General features: G+C 41.1%; 1 protein-coding gene across 1 annotated transcript in view; it reads left to right on the top strand.

The window, feature by feature from the left end:
- FSTL5 (follistatin like 5) overlaps positions 1-25,712 on the top strand; it is a 683,196-nt gene that overhangs the window by 639,322 nt on the left and 18,162 nt on the right. Inside the window, exons 14-15 of the mRNA XM_084856378.1 lie at positions 2,624-2,731; positions 5,433-5,557. Coding sequence (XP_084712504.1) covers positions 2,624-2,731; positions 5,433-5,557 — 233 coding nt within the window. The remainder of the gene's footprint in view (positions 1-2,623; positions 2,732-5,432; positions 5,558-25,712) is intronic.

Genomic DNA, 25,712 nt, shown 5'->3' with positions numbered 1-25,712 from the left:
AAACTAGCTCAAAGTGGGCTAGATGAAACAACGATCCTGTGGATCCAGTTAGCTACACTATTGGACTCAAAGAGTGCTTATCAATGGGACCTTCTCAAACTAGGGAGAGGTAATGAGCGGGGTACCGCAGGGCTCAGTCCTGGGCCCTGTGCTCTTCAACATTTTTATTAATGACTTGGAGGAGGAGGTGCAGGGAATGCTGATCGGATTTGCAGATGACACAAAATTGGGCAGGATAGCTAATACTTTGGAAGACAGAAACAAAATTCAAAGTGATCTTGATAGACTGGAGCACTGGGCAGAAAACAACAAAATGACCTTTAATAGGGATAAATGTCAAGTTCTGCACCTAGGAAAAAGAAACCAAATGCATGGTTACAAGATGGGGGATACGTGACTCAACAACACTACAAGCGAGAAGGATCTTGGAATTGTTGTCGATCACAAGCTGAATATGAGCCAACAATGTGATGCAGCTGCAAAAAAGGCAAATGCTCTTTTGGGCTGCATTAATAGAAGTATAGCTTCCAAATCCTCGGGAGTACTAGTTCCCCTTTACTCTGCACTGATTAGGCCTAATCTGGAGTACTGTGTCCAGTTCAGGGCACCACACTTTAAGAAGGATGCAGACAAACTGGAGAGGATTCAGAGGAGGGTAACAAAGATGATCAGGGGACTGGAAACAAAGCCCTATGAAGAGAGACTGAGAGAACTGGACATGTTTAGCCGTGAGAAGAGAAGACTGAGGGGAGATATGATAGTGCTCTTCAAATACTTGAAAGGTTGTCACAGAGAGGAAGGCCAGGATCTCTTCTCGATCATCCCAGAGTGCAGGACACGGAATAATGGGCTCAAGTTACAGGAAGCCAGATTCTGGCTGAACAACAGGAAAAACTTCCTGACTGTCAGAGCAATACGACAATTGAACCAATTACCTGGGGAGGTGGTGGGCTCTCCCACACTGGATGCCTTCAAGATGAGGCTGGACAGCCATCTGTCAGGGATGCTGTGACTTGGATTCCTGCATTGAACAGGGGGTTGGACTCGATGTCCTTGTAGGCCCCTTCCAACTCTACTATTCTGTGATTCTATGAAGGCTGTATTTCTCTGTGAGATATGGTTGAGCCAACAAGATAATATTTCAAACTTGAATATTTGCAGTTGCACAGTAACTGATTCAGGAATAAAAGATTATCACAGGTGTTATCTAAAAGCATAACAAAATAAAAGAAACAGGTAGTAAACCACAGGCCTACAGTTTGTTTAAGACCTGCAGTTGCGTGAGAGGGTCAACTGTGAGTGGACAGGGGGAGAAAATTGTAAGTTTGTGGTTAAAGTTGTAGTTTGAAAAACCCTGAAAAATCCAGAATAAACTGTTAAAAACAAAAAGAAAAAAACAGCTTCCGCTTTAGTGGAAGCTGAGGCTTTCTGTAACATCTCAGGAGTATAGTTAAGCATCGCCAGTGGTCTCAGCCAGCCATTAGCACATTATCTTGAGGATCTACATCATTACTTTAAATTAGATTCACTTAATTAGCCAGCTGGTACTCTTCTTGTCAAACTGATAAACAAGCTGTGCTTCACAGTTCCATAGTAGTGAGGCCATTAAAAAAAAAGAAAAAAGAGGATCCCCTTTAAAAAAAAAAAATTGAAACAGGTCTGGTAGTTGTTGTACTTGAGTAAGTTTATTGACAGTGATGGAGAAACTACAATAAAGGACTAACACAACAACCAAAAAAGAAACTACTATTTTCGGGGGACAACTATTAAAGTAGATTTTAAAAGAGTTTCCTGCCATTATAAGACAAAATGTTATTATAGGTGGAAATGCTGGACACTGTTATTCCATTTTTGTCAGCCTGCTGTCTAGAATCTGAACACTGACAATCAAGAACATTTTGCTTGTCCTGCATCTAACCACTGCTCTCACTATGAAATCCCTGAACATAGTGTGTGTGTGCATGCATGCGCGTGTGTATGCACACACATATACATATATACATGCATACTTGAATGTACATTTTGGTTGGTAAATGAAAAACTATTATCAAATCTTATGCTTATAAAAGTGTCACTCTATGAATAGTGTTGTCTAAGTTTCTTTCCCTGTTCGTGCTGATTCCTCATTGTATTAATTCGTGTGATTGCTGCTTGAAGGTTATTAGCAATTTGTCGTTAAAAAGGAATGTGTCTCTTCCCTATGAGTCCATGGTCAATATATGTTACATTTTTCTCTTGACTGTACGACTGAAACAAAAAGATGTTCCCAAATCAACCAAGAAATATGTAAAATGTGGCAAAAGGGTAAATAAACAGCTGGCTGTCTTTCTACTTTTGTATCAAGTTTTTTAATAGCTCGGCTATGGCATGCAATTTAATTAGGTGTAGAGTGAACATATATCCATGCCGCGTTGCTCAAATAATAAGTACAGATCACTGTTCAAGCAAAAGTGCTCTAGCTTCAAATTAATCAGAACGACTTCAATAATTGGCAACAGTCTAATACAAAAGCATTAAGAAGGCTTCATTGGTGTGCAATTTTCTCCCAGATTTTGTATAATATGTATGCTATTACACACTTAAAGGAAAGCTAATTCATTTCTTATTTCTTCATATTCTTTAGGCAGTAAGTACAGATCCCGTTCCAGTGAAACTTCACTATGACAAGTCCCACGATCAAGTATGGGTTCTCAGCTGGGGAAGCTTTGATAAAAATTCGCCAACACTACAGGTCAGTATTCTTATTTCAGTGTGTTAGGAGTAGCCAGACTCATAATACCATCCTGAAGTATGCATGGGGAAGAAGTGATTGTTAGAAAGGGGCCCCAAAGCAGATATTCCATGCATGTATCTAGGGATGTCGGAAGAAACTTTTATGGTGGGTGGAGAGCTTGATGAGCTTCCCTTGGTTTGGTTCCCAGATTTCGGTCCATTCTGCCAACTGGCCCAACTCAGTCTGCAGCAAGTCGGGCCAGTTAGTGGATTTTCTGTGTGTTTTAATTTGCATGAATTACAGCTGAAATTTGCATAACTTGTGCAAATTGCCCAAAGTATGGCTGCAAGTTGCCCAAACTATCCAAATATATGCCAAATTCAGTTACTGTGGGATGAAGCCATGAAAAGTGGTAAATTTCAAAAGTGGCAATTAAGGTATTGCTGTAAAGCAGGGGTAGTCAACCTGGTACCCTCCAGGTGTTTTAGACAACAACTCTCATAAACCCTGCTCGTTGGCCATGCTGGTTGGGGCTTATGAAAGTTATCCAAAACAACTGGAGGGTACCAGATTGCCATCTCCTGCTGTCTAAAGGGTATCTTATAGACTGGAGAATTTAGAAGAGATGACCAGAGATGTACATAGAATTGTACAGTCACAGAGTGGGAGGGGGCTTTGTACACCATCATTGCAGGAAACCTAGAACTAGGGATGGATGGAGTCATCCACACCCAGCTTCATCAGGCACTTGCCAAGCCATGGCCACCACCCACCCCTGCTTGTGGCACTGTACAAGCCTCGTCGCAGCCCAGCAAGTGCCTGACGAAGCTGTGGGGCCGTCCGTCCTCCCAGCTGTGTACAAAAATAGTGGCTCAGACTCTTCTCTGTAGGTAATGTTGCGTAAAAGCATATGCAACAACATTACCTACCCAGAAGTGCCTGAACCACCATTGCTGGCACAATAGTGGCTCTTTAGGGAAGACGGGCACTCCCCGGGGTGTGGGCAGGTCCATGAGTGCCCCACAGTTTGGCAAGCCTGGTCCAGGAGGGAGGGCAATGGGGAGTCCATCAGACTGCACTGCACCCTCCTCCCATGGACTCTCACAACATCCCTACCTAGGACTAGAGCAAAGCTAACAGATGGTTGTGCAGTTGCTGATTGAAGACACATTTCTCTTCCTTAACTATAAGTAGTTATACACTTATGTCTGTTATATTGAACATGATGTAATTTTTCATTAGAAGTACTTTATAATCCAACAGACATACAATGATTTCTGATTGCATGGAACCACTCTCTATCTCTAGAAGTTATTAAATTCTAATAAGGTAGCCAAATGTGTATTACCTGAACACAGGAGCTGTGCAATGCTTCACATCCCTTCCTTATTAGAATTGGAGAATAATTTGGATTGCCTGTGTGAATGGATTTGCTGAAGTTGGTTATTTTTGTATCATTTGTTTCAAAAGGGCTGATAAGTATCAGACTGATAATGGGATTGAGCTGAAAACAAGAACTTGTTTCTGTAGATGGGCATATTTTTGAATGCAGAGTGTAATATATTGCTATTGATTATGGCTTGGTAGCTGATGGAAGTCTCCAGTGAATGTTAAGCATTCCACTGGCTGCACTGTTATTGAGCAATCCTTCAAAATATTTCTATGGCTTTTGAGGCAAAACTGAGCAAGAGAAACCCTTCCTAATGGCAAATGCTTGCTTTAATTTTGATACAGCCTTATGTTTTACTGTCTTGGCAAACAAGACTTTAGGACAGTGTGCCAGTATAATGTCACAACTTTTGAGGTTGTGCTAGCATACTGAACTGGCCCAAAATGCCATATTTGTCACAGTGACAACAATTTCAGCCCCGATATTGCAATAAAATGTAACAGTGCTATAGCTGCTTTTAACACAAAAATTTAGCACTTGTTCATATAATATTTTATTGTACATACCAGTAACCCCTGCTGACTCCAGACACATATTCATTTGAATAAATATAATATGTCAGCGGAAAATTCCTGTGGTCACAGGATCTGGGAAAAATGCCACCACAGTCTCAAAAACTTATACACTATATAATTTGTCCAAGTGAGTGAACGAATAGCTATCTTTTTCTTTTGCAGCTATGCTAAAGTGTAAAATATAAAATAAAATCTTGTCACTAGATTACAGGCTCTCACTTAATCATCTAACAATGTGGTGCATATTTTGTCTTGATAAAATCATTGCTACACAAATATTGAATTGAGTTGACACTGAATCTCATCTAAAGTGAAATTTACATATGAATTTGGATGCTCCTGCTTAAGACAACTATCTGAGGAATTTTGAGAAAACCTCAAGCTTTAGTAAGACTTTTAATATTTGTTAGCAGGAGTTCAATACTTCACTAGTTTGGCAGGTAAAGTATGGAAGCTACCTTGATTCCTTGAATTTCCTACTATACAGACCACTCTTACTTTAATTTCTATTAGATTGTTTTACCTCATACCAAAGCACAACAAGATAGAACACCCAGGGAGTGGAATCAAATACTATTTGAACATGAAACAAATACCGTTTTACATTTACATTACAATAGCTTTGTTCTGGACAAAAGTGTCTAATTATTGTGGCCATGCTTTCACCTCTAACATTATTTAATCAAACATAATTGATTGGAAAGAATATTCAGTGCAACCAAACATGTGAGTAATTGTATAATATATCCTCCAGGTGATAACCCAGGCCAGTGGAAGTGTTTCTCATCATACTATTCATACTCAACCTGTGGGGAAGCAGTTTGACAGAGTGGATGACTTTTTCATTCCATCTACAAACCTCCTTATCACTCACATAAGGTATGTGGCATGCAAGCTATAGTACAATAGAGGCTTGGAGCCAAAGTTTGACCAGATATTTTATAATTATTTATTATTTTCATGCCTCGCCCTTCCTATAAGGAATTAAGAGTGATGTGTGTGTGTGTGTGTGTGTGTGTGTGGTTATCACACTTTATTTTCATAACCTTGTTATAAGAAAGGTTAGGCTAAGAGATAGTGACTGGCCCAAGGTCACTCAGTGAATATAATGGCTTACCAGATATTTGAATCCAGTCCAAAGCTAACTGACCATCCACTACATGTTATTAGATTCATTTTTGTCTCTGAGCCCATCAACCTCACTCATTTTTCTGGGAGTGGGGATGAGAGCTGAGAGGCCTTTGGATCTGGCAGATCCATTCCTTCTCCCCTCCCTACCCCAACACACCAATATCTTCCCTCCCAAGGTGGCAGCGTGACCCCTCCCAGTTGTCTGCAGAGGCTGGGAGAAACTTGGAGGGTAGAGTTCTGCTGTCCCTCTCAGAGGAAGAGATGTGCTCCATGCTATGGTTCCTCAGACACTGAGACACTGTCTGGGGGTGGAGGCACAGAATTGCTAAGAGATTATGAAAACACAGGTTAGATTCATTCACATTAAGCTTGAATTATTCTGATTCTAGCAAATGCATTCACCTTTTTGCTTTCACTCCTGCTGTAAACTTCCACTTTATTTTTCCCTTTTCACCTCATCTACCATCATATAAGGTTAGGCCTTTGCCCACCTAATCTCAGAAAAATATAATAACACATGGTTCAGATAAGAAATTTAGGGGAAAGCTAGCTGGTTAGATAGTAGATAAGGTATTATTTTGGGTTAGTAAATCTGTCAATTTTGGTTTTGCTCAGTTTCTCATTTTTTCCACCCTTACGTTTGTTTTGTCCCATTTCAGCATCAGTTTGTGAACTGTTTTAGAAAAGTCTGAACAAAAATTAATATGCATTTTTGTGCACATTTCTCCTAATACACCATGTTTCCTAAAGTATACATTTTTGCAAGCAATTTTCCATTATATAATGCAAATACTTTACATGTACTTTCCCCTATACACATGTTGTATGCATTGGAGAACTATATTACAAAGATTGGAAAAGTGTGAATATCAAAGTATCACTTTTGGAAGTGCAAAATAAAAGGTGCACCAAACAAATTTCTCCCCCATGCCTAGTAGTATTAATATTTTCGGCTTCTGATATAAATGAGTGAAGATAAATATTTTGTGTAATGAACAGAATTCAAAGCAGTTCATGGTTTGTTGTTGTTGTTGTTCAGTCGTGTCCGACTCTTCGTGACCCCATGGACCATAGCACGCCAGGCCTTCCTGTCCTGCGCTCTCTCCCGGAGCGTGCTCAAGTTCATATTCATTGCATCCGTGATGCTATCTAGCCATCTCATCCTCTGCCGTCCCCTTCTCCTTTTGCCTTCAGTCTTTCCCAGCATCAGGGTCTTTTCCAGGGAGTTTTCTCTTCGCATTAGGTGGCCAAAATATTGGAGCTTCAGCTTCATTATCTGTCCTTCCAATGAGCACTCAGGGATGATTTCCTTTAGGATGGACTGATTTGACCTCCTTGCAGTCCAGGGGACTCGTAAGAGTCTTCTCCAGCACCACAGTTCGAAAGCATCAATTCTTCGGCGCTCAGCCTTCCTTATAGTCCAGCTCTCACAGCCATACATTACTACTGGGAAAACCATAGCTTTGATTAAACAGACCTTTGTCGGCAAGGTGATGTCTCTGCTTCTTACTATGCTGTCTAGGTTTGCCATAGCTTTCCTCCCAAGGAGCAAGCGTCTTTTAATTTCATGGCTACAGTCACCGTCTGCGGTGATCTTGGAGCCCAAGAAAGTAAAATCTGTCAATGCTTCCATTTCTTCCCCTTCTATATGCCAGGAAGTGATAGGGCCAGATGACATGATCTTCGTTTTTTTAATGTTAAGTTTCAAACCAGCTTTTGCACTCTCCTCTTTCACCCTCAACAAGAGGCTCTTGAGATCCTCTTCGCTTTCTGCCATTAGGGTGGTATCGTCTGCATATCGGAGGTTGTTGATAATTCTCCCGGCAATCTTAATTCCGACCTGTGATTCATCCAACCCAGCATTTCTCATGATGTACTCTGCATATAAGTTAAATAAGCAGGGTGACAATATGCAGCCTTGTCGTACTCCTTTCCCAATTTTGAACCAATCGGTTGTTCCATGTCTGGTTCTTACTGTTGCTTCTTGACCCTCGTACAGGTTTCTCAGGAGACAGGTAAGGTGGTCTGGTACTCCCATCACTTTAAGAATTTGCCACAGTTTGTTGTGATCCACACAATCAAAGGCTTTAGCGTAGTCAATGAAGCAGAAATAGACGTTTTTCTGGAATTCTCTTGCTTTCTCCATGATGCAGCGAATGTTGGCGATTTGATCTCTAGTTCCTCTGCCTCTTCTAAACCCAGCTTGTACTTCCGGTAGTTCTCGGTTCACATACTGCTGAAGCCTAGCTTGTAGGATTTTGAGCATCACCTTGCTGGCATGTGAAATGAGCGCAATTGTGCGGTAGTTTGAACACTCTTTGGCGTTGCCCTTCTTTGGAATTGGAATGTAAACTGACCTTTTCCAGTCTTGTGGCCACTGTTGAGTGTTCCAGATTTGTTGGCATATTGAATGCAGCACTTTAACAGCATCATCTTTTAGGATTTTAAATAGCTCGGCTGGAATACTGTCATCTCCGCTAGCTTTGTTGTTACTAATGCTTCCTAAGGCCCACTTGACTTCACTCTCGAGGATGTCCGGCTCAGGTTCAGTGACCGCACTATCATGGCTATCAGGGACATTCAGATCTTTCCTGTATAGTTCTTCTGTGTATTCTTGCCACCTCTTCTTAATCTCATCTGCTTCTGTTAGGTCCCTGCCTTCTTTGTCCTTTATCATGCCAGTCTTTGCACAAAACGTTCCCTTGAGATCTCCAATTTTCTTGAAAAGATCTCTAGTCTTTCCCATTCTGTTGTTTTCCTCGATTTCTTTGCATTGTTCATTTAAGAAGGCCTTCTTGTCTCTCCTTGCTATTCTCTGGAACTCTGCATTCAGTTGGGTATATCTTCCCCTTTCTCCCTTGCTTTTCGCTTCCCTTCTTTCGTGAGCTACTTGTAAAGCCTCATCAGACAGCCACTTGGCTTTCTTGCATTTCTTTTTCTTTGGGATGGATTTCGTTGCTGCCTCCTGAACAATGTTACGGACCTCCATCCATAGTTCCTCAGGCACTCTGTCTATCAGGTCTAATCCCTGAAATCTATTCCTCACCTCCACTGTATATTCATCAGGGATATGATTTAGGTCATACCTGAACGGTTTAGTGGTTTTCCCGACGTTCTTCAATTTAAGCCGAAATTTTGCAAGAAGCAGCTCATGATCTGAGCCACAGTCAGCTCCAGGTCTTGTTTTTACTGACTGTATGGAGCTTCTCCATCTTTGGCTGCAAAGGACATAATCCATCTGATTTCGATATTGACCATCTGGTGACGTCCATGTGTAGAGTCGCCTCTTGTGCTGTTGGAAAAGAGTGTTTGCTATGATCAGCATGTTCTCTTGGCAAAACTCTATTAGCTTTTGTCCTGCTTCATTTTGTACACCAAGGCCATGCCTGCCTGTTAACCCGGTGATTTCTTGACTTCCTACTTTAGCATTCCAATCCCCTATGATGAAGAGGACATCTTTTTTTGGTGTTAGTTCTAGAAGGTGTTGTAGGTCTTCATAGAACCGATCAACCTCAGCTTCTTCGGCCTCAGTGGTTGGGGCATAGACTTGAATTACTGTGATGTTGAATGGTTTGCCTTGGATTCATACTGAGATCATTCTATCATTTTTAAGATTGTACCCCAGTACTGCTTTTCCCACCCTTTTGTTGACTATGAGTGCTACTCCATTTCTTCTAAGGGATTCTTGCCCACAATAGTAGATATGATGGTCACCTGAATTAAATTCGCCCATGCCTGTCCATTTTAGTTCGCTGATTCCCAAGATGTCAATGTTCAATCTTGCCATCTCATGTTTGACCACCTCCAGCTTACCTTGATTCATTGATCTGACATTCCAGGTGCCTAAACAATATTGTTCTTTACAGCATCGGATTTTCTTTTCACCGCCAGACACATCCACAGCTGAGTGTCCTTTCGGGTTTGGCCCAGCCGCTTCACTCTTTCTGGCGCTACTTGGAAATACCCTCTGCTCTTCCCCAGTAGCATATTGGACACCTTCCGACCTGAGAGGCTCATCTTCCGGCGTCATATCTTTTAGCCTTGTGATACGTTCCATGGGGTTTTCTTGGCAAGGATACTGGAGTGGGTTGCCATTTCCTTCTCCAGTGGACCACATTTTGTCAGAACCCTCTGCCATGACCTGTCCGTCTTGGGTGGCCCTGCACGGCATAGCTTATGGCTTCACTGAGTTACGCAAGCCCCTTCGCCACAACAAGGCAGTGATCCATGAAGGGGAGTTCATGGTTAAGCTAGTCCAAAGACCATAGGGGTCAAACATTCTTGTTTTTGGAACTGAAAGGGAATTCATTGATTTAAAATGCTGATAAATACATATTATACATATTATTCCCAAGTCATAGCTGGGAATTCTGGTAAAATTAATACTCCATCGATAAAGAGTTCTGGGTTTTCTTTGCTGGCCATCACGTAACAGCTGGTCAAGAATCATATACATATCAGGGTTAGAGCTGAGCAGAGAGAGTTCAGCATAAGAGCACCTGTCCTCATCTTGACTTCACTTCTCCATTTGGGGAGCTCGGAGATATCATATGGATAAGACACTTTCTCTTTTTAAAGAAAGCTAGCCCTTGAAAGAATCCTTAAATAGCTTTTTGAAATGTGTTTTGCTTATTAAAACTATTTTATTTTTGCGTATGTTCTATCCTCTCATACGATATGTTGTTATCATGTAAATACTGTTTGGTAGTTTGAAGTAAAGTTTTTATTAAGATGATTATCTCAAGTCTTTGATTTTAAACATTTTTTCGTCAAGTACAAATCCTGCTGGACCCACAATAAAAGGCAGCCAGGTTATACTTTTCCTTCATTAGGGAATTTATTTTTCCTACTTAGCTGATAACAATAAATCAATTATCTAAATACCAGGAGAAGTATCCAATTCAGCACTACCGCTAATGTAAATTAAGCTGTGCTAGTGTAAGCAACCCTTAGCACAATGCCAATAGCATTTGTTGATGCAAAGGGATTCCCTGGAAAATCCATTGCACCAGCAAACAGTATTGGTGTTGCACTTATGCTACTACAATGTAATTTATTTTTGCAGTAATGCTGAATTGGATACTGCCCCAGGGATATGATTTTTTTTTTAACTTTCCCTTGGTCTGAGGGTAGCCTTGGCATAGTGGACCTTGCTTGCTCTTACCTTTTACTTGAAAAATTGTGGCATATCAGCTTTGTAAAGTAGTTTGTATGACCATACATAGGGACACACTGGCCATGGTGGCTTTTGGATTCGGATGGGCTTTTTATTGCATATGTGCCTCTACAAGTCATGGTAACTATCTTCAGACCTCAAAGCCAATGTGAGCATCCTGCTCCTAGATTAGGTAGTCTTTCTTTATCCTTTAGCTGTTTTCAGATACATATCCAGTGGTATTGTAGTTATTGAAAATATCTTAACAACTCATCTTAAAATGGTCTGCCCTCAGAGGCTAATGGATTCCAGAGGGATCAGGGGATTTTCCTGCTGGTATGGCTGGCAGTCCTGTCGAAGCCCTGGTTCCTCTGTGGAATGCAGAGATTACTAGAGATGGAATGCAGAGATGACTAGGGGAGTTGACATTATCTCTCCCAAGCACCCTATCCCTCTGAGCAGATCCTTGGTATACACCATGGCTTATTACATCAAATATGGAGGGGATGTCCGGCTCAGTCCAGGAGGTTGTCTACTCCTCCTTGAGAGAAGGAGTGGAGTGGAGTGGCCACTTTAAAGGAGGCACTTATTTGGCCACTCCTGAAAAAGCCTAACCTGGACCAGGAAGATGTTAAAAACAAGATGAAATTGCCTTGGTCGCCCTGTGGGATGGTAAGGTCATCCCACAGGGTGACCAAGGCAGTTTCCATTCCAAAACCAGGCCTGAAGTCCAACTAAAATGGATCTAGATCATCTGTTTCATTCAAGAGTGCCTGGAGTTGTCCTCAAACCACCCACTCAAGTACCTTGCCCAGGAAGGGGATGTTAGCCACCGGCCTATAGTTGTTAACATTCTCCAGGTTAGTTTTTTTCAGGAGTGGCCTGATTACTGCCACTTTTAAAGAGGTAATTACCATTCCCTATCTCAAGTGGTGTTTACAACCACCTGGACCCAGCCGGATATCCCCTCCTTGTTTGATGTGATAAGCCATGAAGGGCAAGGGTTGAGCACACAGGTGGTCAACCAGAGTTGGCCAAGCACCTTGTCCACATCCTCAGGCCTCAATAACTGAAACTCATCCAATAAAACTGGACCAGACAGTGCTCTGGATGCATCTACTAACAGTCATGGTGTCCAATTCATGATGAATCTGAGCAACTTCATCTTCAAAGTGCTGTGCAAACTCCCTTTGATGCCAGGTGAAGTCCTTTTTTTAAATTTTCCCAGCATTTTAGTTTTTCAGTTCTCTTTTGTATCTGGTATTGTATTTTAAAACTTTGCATTGCTCTTAGCTTTTATTTGGTTGTTATTTTTATACTGTAGTTTTAAACTTTTAAATGTTTATATTGTATTTTATCATCTTGTATTTTATGGTTTTAATTGTTGTGAACTGCCCAGAGAACTTCGGCTATTGGGCAGTATAGAAATGTAATAAATAAATACATACATACATCTACACTATTTTTGTTATTGCTGACTTTAGTCACCAGTAGGGATGTACAAAACGATTTACCTGTTTCATTTCATACATCTGCGGTAGGGGGGGAGGCGCTCCGTCCCTCCCCCTGAAATCCTTGACAGCCGGCTCCGCAGTGACTCTGCGGAGCCGCTGGACAGGGCAGCCCACAGCAACATCCGGCCGCTGCTGGGCTGCGCAGGGACACAAATGGCGGCCACCGTAGCCGCTGCCATTTGTGTCCCTTCTTTTTGCCATGATAGGCTATGTAAATATTTACGTAGCCTATCACAGCCTCCACAGGGACGCAAATGGTGTCCCTCCATTAGCCATGATAGGCTACGTAAGTATTTACATAGCCTATCACTGCTAAAATAGTGAAGCAAATGGCGGCCGCATTCTAAGGAATCCGGCCTCACTGGAGTCCATGGTGGAATTCTCTGACATCCCTAAGCTTGACAGGCAATCTTTGGTGCTGCTTAAAAAAACTACCCAGTATAGCCCCCACAACAAAGCACAGTATGGGGTAAAAAGCTTGATGAGAACAAAAACAACTTATAATAAAAAGGCTTATATTATAACATTTTATGAATACGTCTGTGTTGTACCATTCTCTTACTGAGAAACATTCATAGACATCTATGCTATTTAGATAAGTATTCACAACAAATGGTGCTGGAATCCACGATTAATAATCTCTAAAAAAATCTCTTGCTTGTTATTCTGACTTTTTGCCCCCGATAATTTTTTTTATTATTATGGTAGATGAGACTTTCTGCTGCACAATAAGGTGTACTGATTATTGTATAAGAAGAAAAGATATGTGGTGATGAGTGGGCAAAGGATGTATAGAAGCACTTACTGACTTCAGTACATGTTGTTCCAAATGGAATAGGATAGGAAATGAGTGCTTTAGAAATAGGAAATTTAATTATGTATTTTATATCCTGGTAGCCCACTCCATTTGTACTTCTACATGTGCACAAACAGAGGCAATTCCGTTTATGTATCCCTCTTACTGTGTGAAACTGTCTCAATAGTGAAATGAAAGAGAGCATCATGCAGGCAGGTTTTAATATGTTGAGGTGTTATTACTTTAATTTAAAGTTGGAAGTTGAAGTTAATAAGCTGAAGACCAATAGCTGAGTGGTAGAGTGCATACTGTGCTTGGAAAAAAATCAAGGTTCAGTCCCTGGTGTATCCAAATACTGCTGGGAATCTGAAAAACTGGAGAGCCACTGCCAGTCATGTAGACAATAATAAGCTACATGGTTCAACTTACTATAAGGCAGATTGCTATGTCCCTGGAGAAGAGTAATATTTTAGGCTTATCGCAATTGAATGGCTATGAAGGTTACTCCCTTTCAGCAAGAGTTTGCATCAGCCACACTATACTGGGACTAGGCCTCATGATAACAACAGCAATCCTGCATCTAGTCCAGGAAGCCTAGGCCATGTCATTTGCCTAATGGGCTATTCTAAATGGAGGAGATGTAATGGAGATGTAATGCACCTTCCCCTTTCAGAAATTCTTCCTCTGAAACTGGGTGAAAGCATTCATTCATTCATTCATTCATGCAAAGTGAGGGTGATGCTGCTCAATGGAAGTATCGCCTTCAGTCTTTAGTGTAGTAGTTGCAACATTATCAGAAAACCAAATAGTATCATGACAAATTTGCATAATTAAGGGATCCCTGATTGGCTAGGATCATTCATATGACTATTCCAAGGGAGGAAGCAACCACTGCAAATTGCACCAAGCAGCAGCAGATTACAGGAAAACAGTGCAAGGAACCAGAGAAACAGCCATACAATTGGGTGGGGGGAGGTTCATCCCCCAAAGCCGTGATGGCGAACCTATGACACGCGTATCAGCACTGACACGCATAGCCATTTTCGATGACACGCGGCCGCATGCGGTCGCATACAGAGAAGTATGGGGCCGCATGCCGAGAAGTATGGGGCCGCATGCCGAGAAGGATGTTTCATCCTCGGCTACTGCACGGCCAGGTGCAGTAGCCGAGGATGAAACATTTGCTGTAGTGTAGTGTAGACACTCTGTGCCGGAGGTCTGTAGGCCAAAACAACAGAACTCCGGAACACAGCGTCTAGTTCTGGGACTTCCAGTTAGGCCGTTAGGGGATCTTTGACCTCACTTCTGGCTGGCGGAGCAGGGAGCAGCGGAATGCCACAGGGGACGCATCTCTGGGGGCCCTGTGATCGCCATTACCAGCAACCACATAACCACAGCAACCATCATCCAATCTACTGTTCTGGGGTGTCATGGATTTCTAATTGACCATCATTACTGAGATAAGTGAGGGGGAGGCTGGGAGAGGTGAGGGCCTGTGCTATGGGTGCCGTTTCCCGCCATTAAAAATAGCGGCAGCCATCTTAATTTATATAAGGAACGCCATTTTGCAGCATAGTGCAGACTCCATTTCACCACTATTACTGTTGTGCATCCTTATTAACCCCTATTTCTGCTTATTAACCCTGCCCTCTCCTAAAAGACAGTTACATGTGCCATCTTGTGGTCAGTTAGGCTAATTAACCCCTAATTGCCTGCAGGGCTAACAGGCTATCTATAATTCTATCTTCTGTCACTGCCCCCCTGATGGAGAACCCAAAAAATAAAAAACCAAGGTTAAGTAAAGGAAGTGGTAGTAGCAATAGCCGACCCTTTCAAGAGACATGGACCGAGATGTATGGCATTATAGAAAAAAATGGCAGATCATTTTGCGTTCTATGTACTGAAACGGTAGTAAGCAGAATGTGGAATATAAATAGACATTTTGAAACTAATCATTCCCAGCTCTTGAAAAAAAGTGAGGATGAAAGGAAGGAATACATTTCCAGGCAGCTACACCTTTATAAGAGCCAATCTAATTCCATCCTTAAATTTATAAAATGCTCTACAAATTTAACAGCTGAAAGTTTGAGCATTGCCCACTCCATAGCTCAGCATGGAAAAGCACTCAGTGAGGGAGAATTTATTAAAGAAACTCTCCTAAGATGTGCACCAGTTCTATTTCACGATATGCAGAATAAAGATGCAATTATTAAGAGAATATCTGAGTTACCACTCCGTAGAAATATCATAAAAGACCGAGTAATGAGACTGAACACAAACGTACAACATCAATTAAAGAGAGACATAAGTAATTGTAAATATTTTTCGATCTCTCTTGATGAAACTACTGATGTCACATCACATGCTCAGTTGGCCATTATTGGTCGATATTCTGATGGTCTCACAATGAGAGAAGAGTTGATAAAGTTAGTATCAGTGCCAACAAGTACATCAGGAAGCGAAATATGTAAGGTTGTTATACAAACATTCCGTGACCTAAGCATTGATATCTCTAAAGTTGTGTCAGTGACGACAGATGGGGCACCAAACATGGTGGGGAAAAAAGTCGGATTTGTCAAATTGTTTACGGAAGCTATTGGACATCCGATTGTGCCTTTTCATTGTATTATCTATCAGGAGGTTTTATGTGCCAAGGCAGGATTCACCGACTTAAATGACTTAATGTCAGTGGTTACAAAAATAGTTAATTTAATAGCTGCTCGCCCCCTTCACAAGCGAGAATTTTCTGCACTTTTACTGGAGGTTGATTCCACCTACAGTGGACTGCTGATGTACAATAATGTAAGATGGTTGAGCCAAGGCAAAGTTCTTGAGCGCTTTGTGGAGTGCTTTGAAGAAATTAAGGTATTTCTTGAGGATAAGGATCTGGGAAACTTTTCTCAGCTCAATGATGATAAGTGGGTCAACACCCTGATATTTTTTACAGATCTCTCTGTTCATATTAATGAACTGAACTTAAAGTTACAAGGTTTTGGCAAAAGTATTGACGTTATGTTTGGATACATAAAAGCTTTTGAAAGTAAACTTAAAATTTTCAAGCGAGATGTAGAAACTAAAACTTATAAGTATTTTCCTCGAGTAACAAAGTATTTTGAGAAGGCCAGTGCAGCTGTACAAAATGAAATGGAACCCTTGCATATAAAGTACCAGCATGTTTTAGACTCGTTACTTGACCAGTTCAGTGATAGATTTAATCAATTTAGAAGTCTAGAACAGACCATAAAAATAATTAAGTATCCTGATGTAGTAGTCTACAGTAGTTTGGAATTAAATGGTTTCCAATGGATGCAAATTGATGATTTGGAGATGCAACTTGCAGAATTTCAAGACAGCATCTGGGCTCAGGTGTTTGTCAACTTGAGTTCAAAGCTTGAGAATCTGGAAAGGTGCCTCTTGGAGAATCAAGAGGAGTGCCACTACGAACAGGAAATTTGGAGTACCTGGAACCGATTACCAGACACTTTTAGCACCCTGAAAAATATAGCAATGGCTTTACTCACAATTTTTCCCTCTACGTACTTTTGTGAGACCTTATTCTCAGTGTTAAATAATATCAAAACCAACAAAAGAAACAGATTGCCAGATGAAGTTAGTAGCACTTGCTTGGGCTTGAAGTGTACAAAATACCAACCTTCAATTGAAGGTTTAGCCAATGAAATTCAGCAACAAAAAAGTCACTAATAGGCAGGTTAGTTAAAGAATTCCCCCTCCCCCTCACTTATCTTAGTTCACGGCACCCCACACAAGTTAAATAATATCAAGACCAACAAAAGAAACCGACTGACAGATGAACAAAGAAGTCACTAAGCAGGTAAGTTAAATAATTAGTTTTTGGTTTATTAAATACAGTTATATATTACAATTATACATTTTTGTTATTTAAACTATAAATATCGCAAAATTATGGTTTTTTTCTCAAAGTGACACACCACCCGAGTTATGCTCAGTTTTTTGGTGAATTTTGACACACCGAGCTCAAAAGGTTGCCCATCACTGCCCTAAAGGACTTGAAAAATTGGGTAACCATTCCATACAGGTCTATTTAAAATAAAATCTTTGCTTAAGCAGGGCTAGCTAAACAAACCAAGAATGACTGCCCTATATCCAAACTATGGACACCCAGCATCAAATAAAAAATGGTACCACAGAGAAACAACCAAACACCTCCAGCCCTGTAGCCCTCTTAATGTCTCAGAAGGTTTTTCTATGTAAGCTGGTGTGATATTAGTGCTAAGAGCAGCTAGCAGTAAAGGCACTTCTATCCCTAACTCTCAGAGCATATACAATAACTGAAAGGAAAGTGGATGACTCTTTCTTTGCCTGACCTACAGAGATACAGTCCTAATAAGCATATTTCCTATTTTCATACAGTGATCCTGAAGATCATGACTTTGGGGGGGGGGGTCTTTCTCCTGAAAGTTAGTTCAAATGCAAGAATTCATTTCCTGTTTTTATAAGGTATATTCTGAGCTTGGTCTCATCTTTACACACACTCACAAATCAGCTTTGAAGGCGCTTGTTTGAACATTATAAGATTTTATTTTTTTAGATCAAACATTTTACTAGCCTCTGACAATGTTTTAAATTAAACCAGGAATTAAATTATGAGCCTGTAGAGATCCATGGCTGTTGTTTTTTTCTTGAGTGACATATTTAAATTTGTTCACTAATTAAGGAATTTACAAATTTTACCTTGCTTTAAGAACTTTGAGAGCTGGTTTAAATAAAAATGAACTGTCTTGAGTAGTGTGTCAGGGAAGGCTTTAAATTAACTGCAGCTGAGAAATCCATCAAATTGGGAGAAGCATGGAAAAACTGTCTATCAAACCTAAGCTGTCATCTCATCAGTCATTGGTGAAAATACTCAATGGCAGTGCCAGCATCAAAAGGACACTAGGAAACAAGCATCAAACCATTTCTTTAATAACCAGTTGAGAGCATTTCTTCACAAAGCTGGGCCAAAGGATTTTGATGCCCTCAAGTGGCTATACTGTGCAAAGTCTGTGTTGTCACAGAGCATGGTGGGACACAACTGAAGTTGCATGTGACTACATACAAACCAAGAATTGTGCATCATTGATGACAATGCAAAAGATTTTGAGTTGTACCTTCAGGTTATTTATTTATATTTCATTTCTATACTGCCCAATAGCCGAAGCTCTCTTCAGTTAAATCTTTAGTTCATTTTTTTTTCCAAAATACAAAAATCTTGCAGGTCAAGCATGTGACCACATTACATTCATTGTAAGTAGAAAATGAAACAAAAAAATTTAAAAAGAATAAATAAAACAACTCAAGGATTATGAACAACGAATCATATAACTAGAAGATCAAAGTTGTTGCCTGTTTATCAGGTATTAATGTTAAAGAAACAGACTATTGCGTTTAAAAAAAATTATTCATGAAAATAAAATACAGCAGCTTCATAACTACAATAAATTGTTGAGACAGTGGTATTATATCTGACATCAGTGTATGAACATGCAGTTAAAACTCTGAGGGATACTAAGGACATATGAAAGAGTCACTATCCTTGTTCAGGTATTCAGGAGAGAACACATGAGGGTTCAAAGTTGGATGGGATGGTGCTGGGCACACTGGTCCCTACATCTCCAGGTGCACAATCGGTAACCCTGATAAGACAAGATCTCTGATTGTGCAGAGAATTCGACTCACATTTGAGTAAGTGTGAGTAGAACTCCATTTCAGATCTTGCTGGTTCAACATGGCATGGTCTGAAAGGAAGGGACAAGGGTCGGTGCACCTGGAGACATAGGACTGGGGTCAGCATGCACAGCCCTGATCCAGTACCACTTTGAGCTCTCACACATTCTCTTGGCTACCTGAACAAGACTACAGCCACACTGCAATTGGGGGCCTTTTTTATCTGTGAGGTCAACTTCTGCATCAGCATCAAGTTCTGCATCTTGTTCACCCGCTCCCAGTAAGTAAGAGGGATGGGGGATGCCCCCATACTGACAGTGGTGGGGCCATAGTGGGCTGGGCCATGCACATGCTCACTCTTCCCCAGCACATAGTCACACAGAGACATCCTTCACACAAACATCATCATCATTCTTCTGTGGTTCTGTTCCTGCCCGCCGCCCCCCATGAGATGAAACCTGGCAGGCACTCAAAGGCAGTGACTTTTTCAACACTTTCAGTACCTGTCTACTCAGAGTTAAGTCAACTGGGCTGAGCTGTTTCAGCAAGGCAGGCTCAGCAAAGCAGAGCAAGAATGGCCCAGATTAAAGAGACAGCCACTTCAAAGCCACTTCATTTTTTTCTTCACTTTTCCTTCAGATCTCCCCCCACTCTCATTCCTTCTCCTCCTCCCTCAGTCAGTGAACTTATATTTGTGCTTCTTGGAATTTGGCTCCTTTCAGAAGCATGTCGCTGCCAAATGTAGAGCTCCTGCTGAGATGGCAGATAAAGACAACCAAATAGAGCACTGAGTAGACACTCTATCTGGTCATCTCTGTGGTCAGCCTTCTGTGGCTGCCAGTTAATCTGCTAGATTATGCTCTGGCATCTATGCTCAAAGGACCAACTGCAGAGTGAATTGCCTCAGTAGAGGCCCTATTGGAAGTATCAGAGCTAAAAGTGATGGTGGAGGAAACGTGTTGCCCCAAGCAGGACACGAATGGTAGCAGAGAGGCCCTGATGATGTGACATGGTATGCTCTGTGGTCAAATCAGCAGTGGCAACAGTGGTGGTGCTGGTGGGAAATTTCAAGCATCTGGAAGGATGGCTGCTGGTTGCCCACATGGGCACTAGAGAACGGATATGCTGGAAACCGTCCCCTCCATTAATATCACAGTTATAGTAATATTAAAATGATTTTAGGAGATTATCTATGGAATAATGACTGTAACAGAACTAGCATAAGCGGATGAGGTTACTAGGCTTAAATACAGGAATCTGTGCTGTGTGAATTAATGAATGAGTTTAAAGGCACTGAATAAAAAGAAAAAAATGCATCTGTTGAACTTTTTTTCCAAATAGGGGAATCATCACATTTAGTCTGTATCAATTAGGGGTGTGCATCAGATACAGCTGAATCATGAATCCAGTACTAAATTTGGAAAGTTCTGAATTCAGGGCAGGGGTGTTGTGGGTGCCCAACTGGGTCTGGGAGCCCATTGAATTCCCACTTGCCCCCTGGCTCAGCAAGCTGCTGCCCCTGCCTGCTGAGCTGTGCGAGTGGCCAGGACTTGCTGGACCTGTCTGCTCGTGACCCGCAGCCATCCGTCCTTCATGCGAGACACCATTTTTATGGAAGATAGCGGCTCTAGATTTTTGTCTATCTAATATTGTGCACAAAGGTGACCGTAAAGGACACTTCCACCCTTTTCATATATCTAATGTTGCAGAAATGACCCTTTTTGGCTACCATTGTTCACAACATTTGATGTACGAAAATCTAGAGCCCCCACCTTCTATAAATATGGTGGCTTGCATGGAGCAGCGACATGAGCAGCAGTACCCCCAAGCATAGACTCGGGTGAGTCCATCCCTAATTCATGTTTATTTTGAAAGATTTGTAGATGTTTACCTTACAGAGGGGTTCCTCTGAACTGGACCATACCTGATTCTGAATCCTCCTGAAGCTACCTATCCTTCTGAAAGTTTTCAGGTTTCTTACATAGAGCTACCGCTATGCTGTATGTCATCTTCATAACAATTGTATACTCAAAAAACCTATGGGGATAATAAGTACATCCTTTTTTGGAAACCCCCAAGGCTGCTCTTGCACATATCTCCCTGCATTATCAATCTGAAACTTAGAAGGCTTGATCCTCTCTGAAGAGACAACTATTCTTGCTAATTTCATCCAATTCTGCGAAGAAATGAAAACATTATCAGAAATTCCCCCTTTAAAAAAATGAACAAACAAACTTTAAAGGTGCCTGGCAGAAAAGAACCCCTACACCTATCTGTCTGAAATCTGACAGACTTCATCCTCTAATAAGGGAATATTACACCTTCAAATGTCAAAGAGGAAAAAGGTTATAGCCATTTATTGATGTCCAATGATAGTCAATGGAAGGGTTTGGATTTGGGTCCTGAGTTGAATCAGGTAGCCTCTGAATCAGTCTGAAGTGCTGAAGTGTTTTCTGAACCACCACTTTGGGGTCTGAACAAAATCTTGTGGTTGGTGCACACCCATAGTATTCATACAAGCAGTGATAGGATCTTTCCTTCTCCTTATGGATGCTTATGTCTTATATCAGAATACATGCAATTTCTATGTGGGAAAGGAGAAAGTAGAATACCCAAAGAAAGATATTTTAGACTTCTATGGAGCAAATTATGCCAGCATTACAGTTCATAAATCTAAGTAAAGTAAGATAATTGGAATAAATTAAAGGCTCTAATTATAATATTATACAGTGTTTCAAAGCAATGTTAAATTAAATAATTGTAAAATATTCATTCCTGAACTTTAGCTGCTTTAATCTTTCTAGCAGGTGTTCTGAACATCATACAGTATCTACCTTCACATGTGCAAAAATGAACAATCAGACTGCTGGTGTGATAGCCTAGAATTTAAATAGACTTAATTATTCTATCTTTGAAATAGCTCATTCTCTTTGTCTAAAGTGTTAATGGTCATAGGTGAAATTTTCAATCAGAAACTATTTTGATGTAAATACCTTCAAGCATTCTCAAAGCTATGCCTCCCTTTAAATGTGGTAAATAGTATTCAAATAACTTTGTTTTACTATTTCCATTAGAACTTCAGAGAAAGAGAATGAACTATTTCAAAGACAGAATGCTTAATTTGACTTCAGTTCTAGATTATCACAGCCACTAGGGGGATTTGTAGCAAGGGGTGAGTCACATTGAGAAATTCAGGTCCAAGATACCTAACTTCATTTCAGGTGTCAACTTTTGGAACTGTGGGAAAATGAAACCTTCTTCAGAAGAATAATAAGTCTTAATGGCACAGGCCTATGCATATTACGACAGAAAAAAGGTCCTACAGCTCCCAGCAGGTAGCACAGAATTGCAGGGATGGTGTCTGGAAGGCCACAGCTGAGAACGAGCTGAGGTTAGCAAGGGATGCTAAAAGCCAGCATATGGAATTATGCAGCTAATGCAGTTATTATGGAGTTAATAATAAAAGTTCACATGTGTCTCAAATTATTTAAAATTTAAAAATATGAACTTTACAGACTGCAGTGTAATTGATAATTTCCAATCATGGGAAAAAAACCCTCCATAAGCAGCTATCCTTCTTCAACTCTTAGATGACTATGGAGGTGCTTTAATATGAAAGCTTCTCCACAGAAAAATGGCAGAAAATAGTCACTATAAAGCAAAGAATGGAATATCCATCCTCGTAAGGGTGTTGCTATTTTTCAAAGAGGAAAGTCAGGGTTTGGGGAGAGAAATGTTTGGAGTATGGATAGAAGAAGCCTTCCCAGTGGTTCCCATTGATATTGGCCAAACTGTGGCAGTGGCAGTGCACACAACAGCCCAGGACCAAGGGCCCTCAGAGACGGAGGTCCCCAGAGACAGCAACCTTGAGGAAGTGTCAGTGCCAGTCCCTGGTCCTTCTCAATCTTGGATTCTGTATCACAAGACCCCTGGGATGTGCCGCTGCCCTTCAATTGCTAGGAATGGATCTCAGACTTCTCCAATGAGCAGAAAGACCCTGAGGAGCATTCCCCAACCCACATCTCCAACCTTTACCCCCAGGAGAAGTCAGCAACTACAGAAAAGCAGTGCTCCTTTAACAACCAGATACTTAGGTGTTGGACGTTTCAGAAAAAAAATCCCCTCGCCTGGCTTTAAAAGCTCATATAACTTGCCTGTATTCTAGGTGCAGGATCCTGAAACATAACCCAAAGTCCCTGGCTTGCACCTGCAGTACTGCCCATGGTCCTGAAACTGCTCTGTCCTGGGCCTGTTCCCTTTGGCTAACTCATGCTGGGCTCCTTTCCTGAGCTGTCACTTCGAGCAGATGGCAGACTCCTTAATAGAGCAGGGCACACTGCATATTTGGAGCACTAACCTTCCAAAGTGATTATGAAATTCTGTGAAGCCCAGATTTTCTGAATTGATTTTTGCATATTATTTCAATTCTTAGCATATTTGTTTTATACTTCTCCTGCTTAGAAGCAGAAGCATGGCTTTACTGTGCATGGGTTCCCCCATTTAAAGCACAATCTTGGACTTAAGTGTTCATCATACTTGATTTGGAATTGATGAATAAGTAGCCTTGTGCTTTTTTTTCAAAGAAGAGCATGTGTGCATTATGTAACTGTGTAAAAGAAAAAAAACAAACATGTCTTCTCTTAAACAAACAAACAGTGAGTCTTTCCCTCCCGGGAGATGGGAAGAAGTGCCTGGTTCCTTACTGTGCCTGATTCCTTACTGTGAAACTATACTGCCCCCAACCCCCAACCACAACCACTGGAAAGAAAGTTTCAGGACAAGAAAAGTGGGCTTAAATTTGGGCCAGAGTGTTATTAAACAAGTCTGACCTGCAACTAACCATTTAACAGCTCCATCCATTTGGTGTGGATCCCATGCTAACATTGAGAGGGCTGGGTATCCAATCCCCACAGCTCTTGTCCTTTTTGACATTATGAGCTGCTGCGTCTTGTATTGCTTGTTCATGCACACCAGGATGTGCTGCCTAATGCATGGCTCATGCTGCTACTTTTCACTGCCAGATTATAGTCACTTTTGCTAAGAAACTGTTAGTCTGTCAATAAATACTCTAAATCCTTGTATACTGGGCATCAGTGAGTCAAACTCTGGAAGGTTCTATAGTGTACCTTCTAAAGATTGCTAATATAAGGATGAATGTGTCTCAACAGATTCCTCAATTTCAGATGCTGAAGATAGAAGATAGCTATTTGCTCCATGCCCTACCCAAGGCATCTGTTTGGCTGCTGTGGGACACAGAATACTAGCCTAGATGGGTCATTTGGCCTTGATCCAGTTTGTTTATAAGTCAATACATTCCCATAAACTGGTGTCCAATAAGTGCCTGTGCAAGTCTACCACAATCTGACTAAGCCCCATGGCATTTGTAGTAGTCCTTTGAGAAATGAAGGGAAGGAAATGACTTCAGGCTTACAGTTACCTTCCCAGCCATGCAAAAACTAATCAGAAAACCCAGACTTTGAAACTTACATCAACTATGCTTTCTATTTCTCACCAGCTGGAAGCTGATGGGATATTTGCTGAAGCAGGGAGAAAGCATACCACTCTCAAGAGACATTTCTTTACTGAGTTTGAACTGAAAAAACCTTGAACGGACTGACTACTGGATAACTAAGGTTGAGTACCCATCTAAAGTGGAACTAGCCATCATAAGAGACACAAAACAACCATCACTCCACGTCTCTTTGCTCTTTCTTCCTCATCATAACACTTACTACAGCACAACGTATGGTGTGAAATTATCATGCTGTGTGTCTCCCGCCCTTCCCTCCCATCACCGACTGGTGAGGGCAGAGAAATGCGCAACACAAGTTTCCAAATTAATGTGCTGCTCCCATTAACAACATCACTGTGGTGAAAGGGGAAGTGCAGCCAGCCCTTGAGCCCCAGCCCTGAAGTCACACCACTCCTTTGTCCCCTGCCACCACTGTGTCCAGCATAACTTCTGTGGTGTGGCACCTCCTGTAGTCATAGGAGCTTTTTCTGCAGTTTAGAACCCTGATAATGCAGGGTTCTAAATCACATGGGTGCCTCCACAGGACACACACGTGTGCACACACATGCATGCACACGCACACACACACTTCAGAACATGATCATAGAATCATAGAATCATGATAACAATGATGGCAGGGGTAAATGCACAGCCCCTTTCACCATGGGAGTAATGAGTGGATAGGGTAAAGATATCACATCCTATATTGGATTGTAGTGGATGCCATGGGGAAGACCAAGCAAACAGGGATTTTTATGTACCACCATCACTGAACTACTATCCCATTATTCCAAATCAATAAATGCATCACCTGCCTCAGTTTATTAAAAAAAAAAAAAGCTGAGAAAGCAGCGTGAGGCTGTGTGTCAAGATAACATATTTATTTATTTATTTATTTATTTATTTCTATAATGTACTGTATGAAGAGTTTCAAAGTGCATTCAGCTATGGCATAGATCTAACACCCACCAGGCAGCATATTGCCCATGCTATCCTGGCATCAGCAGGCATCTTGCATTTAATACTCTCCTAATTAATCATGGATATGTCAGATACAGTACATCACAAAATGTGATGCTGAAATTTAATGTGGTTCGACATCATGTTATCAATGTATATGCTACAGGAATTCCAAACAGTAATTATTTTACTTAACATGGGACTTAAAAATAATTTATATTAATCATAGAGAAAGTCATTAAAAAATCATTGAAAGAGTCATTAAAAATAATGGTGTAGTG

This window comes from Heloderma suspectum, chromosome 5 (assembly GCF_057233095.1).
Source record: "Heloderma suspectum isolate Gila_16-S chromosome 5, 16-S_ref, whole genome shotgun sequence".
Taxonomy (NCBI): Eukaryota; Metazoa; Chordata; class Lepidosauria; order Squamata; family Helodermatidae; genus Heloderma; species Heloderma suspectum.
Note: the sequence above shows the minus strand (reverse complement) of the source record. Positions and strands in the feature narration are given on the sequence as shown.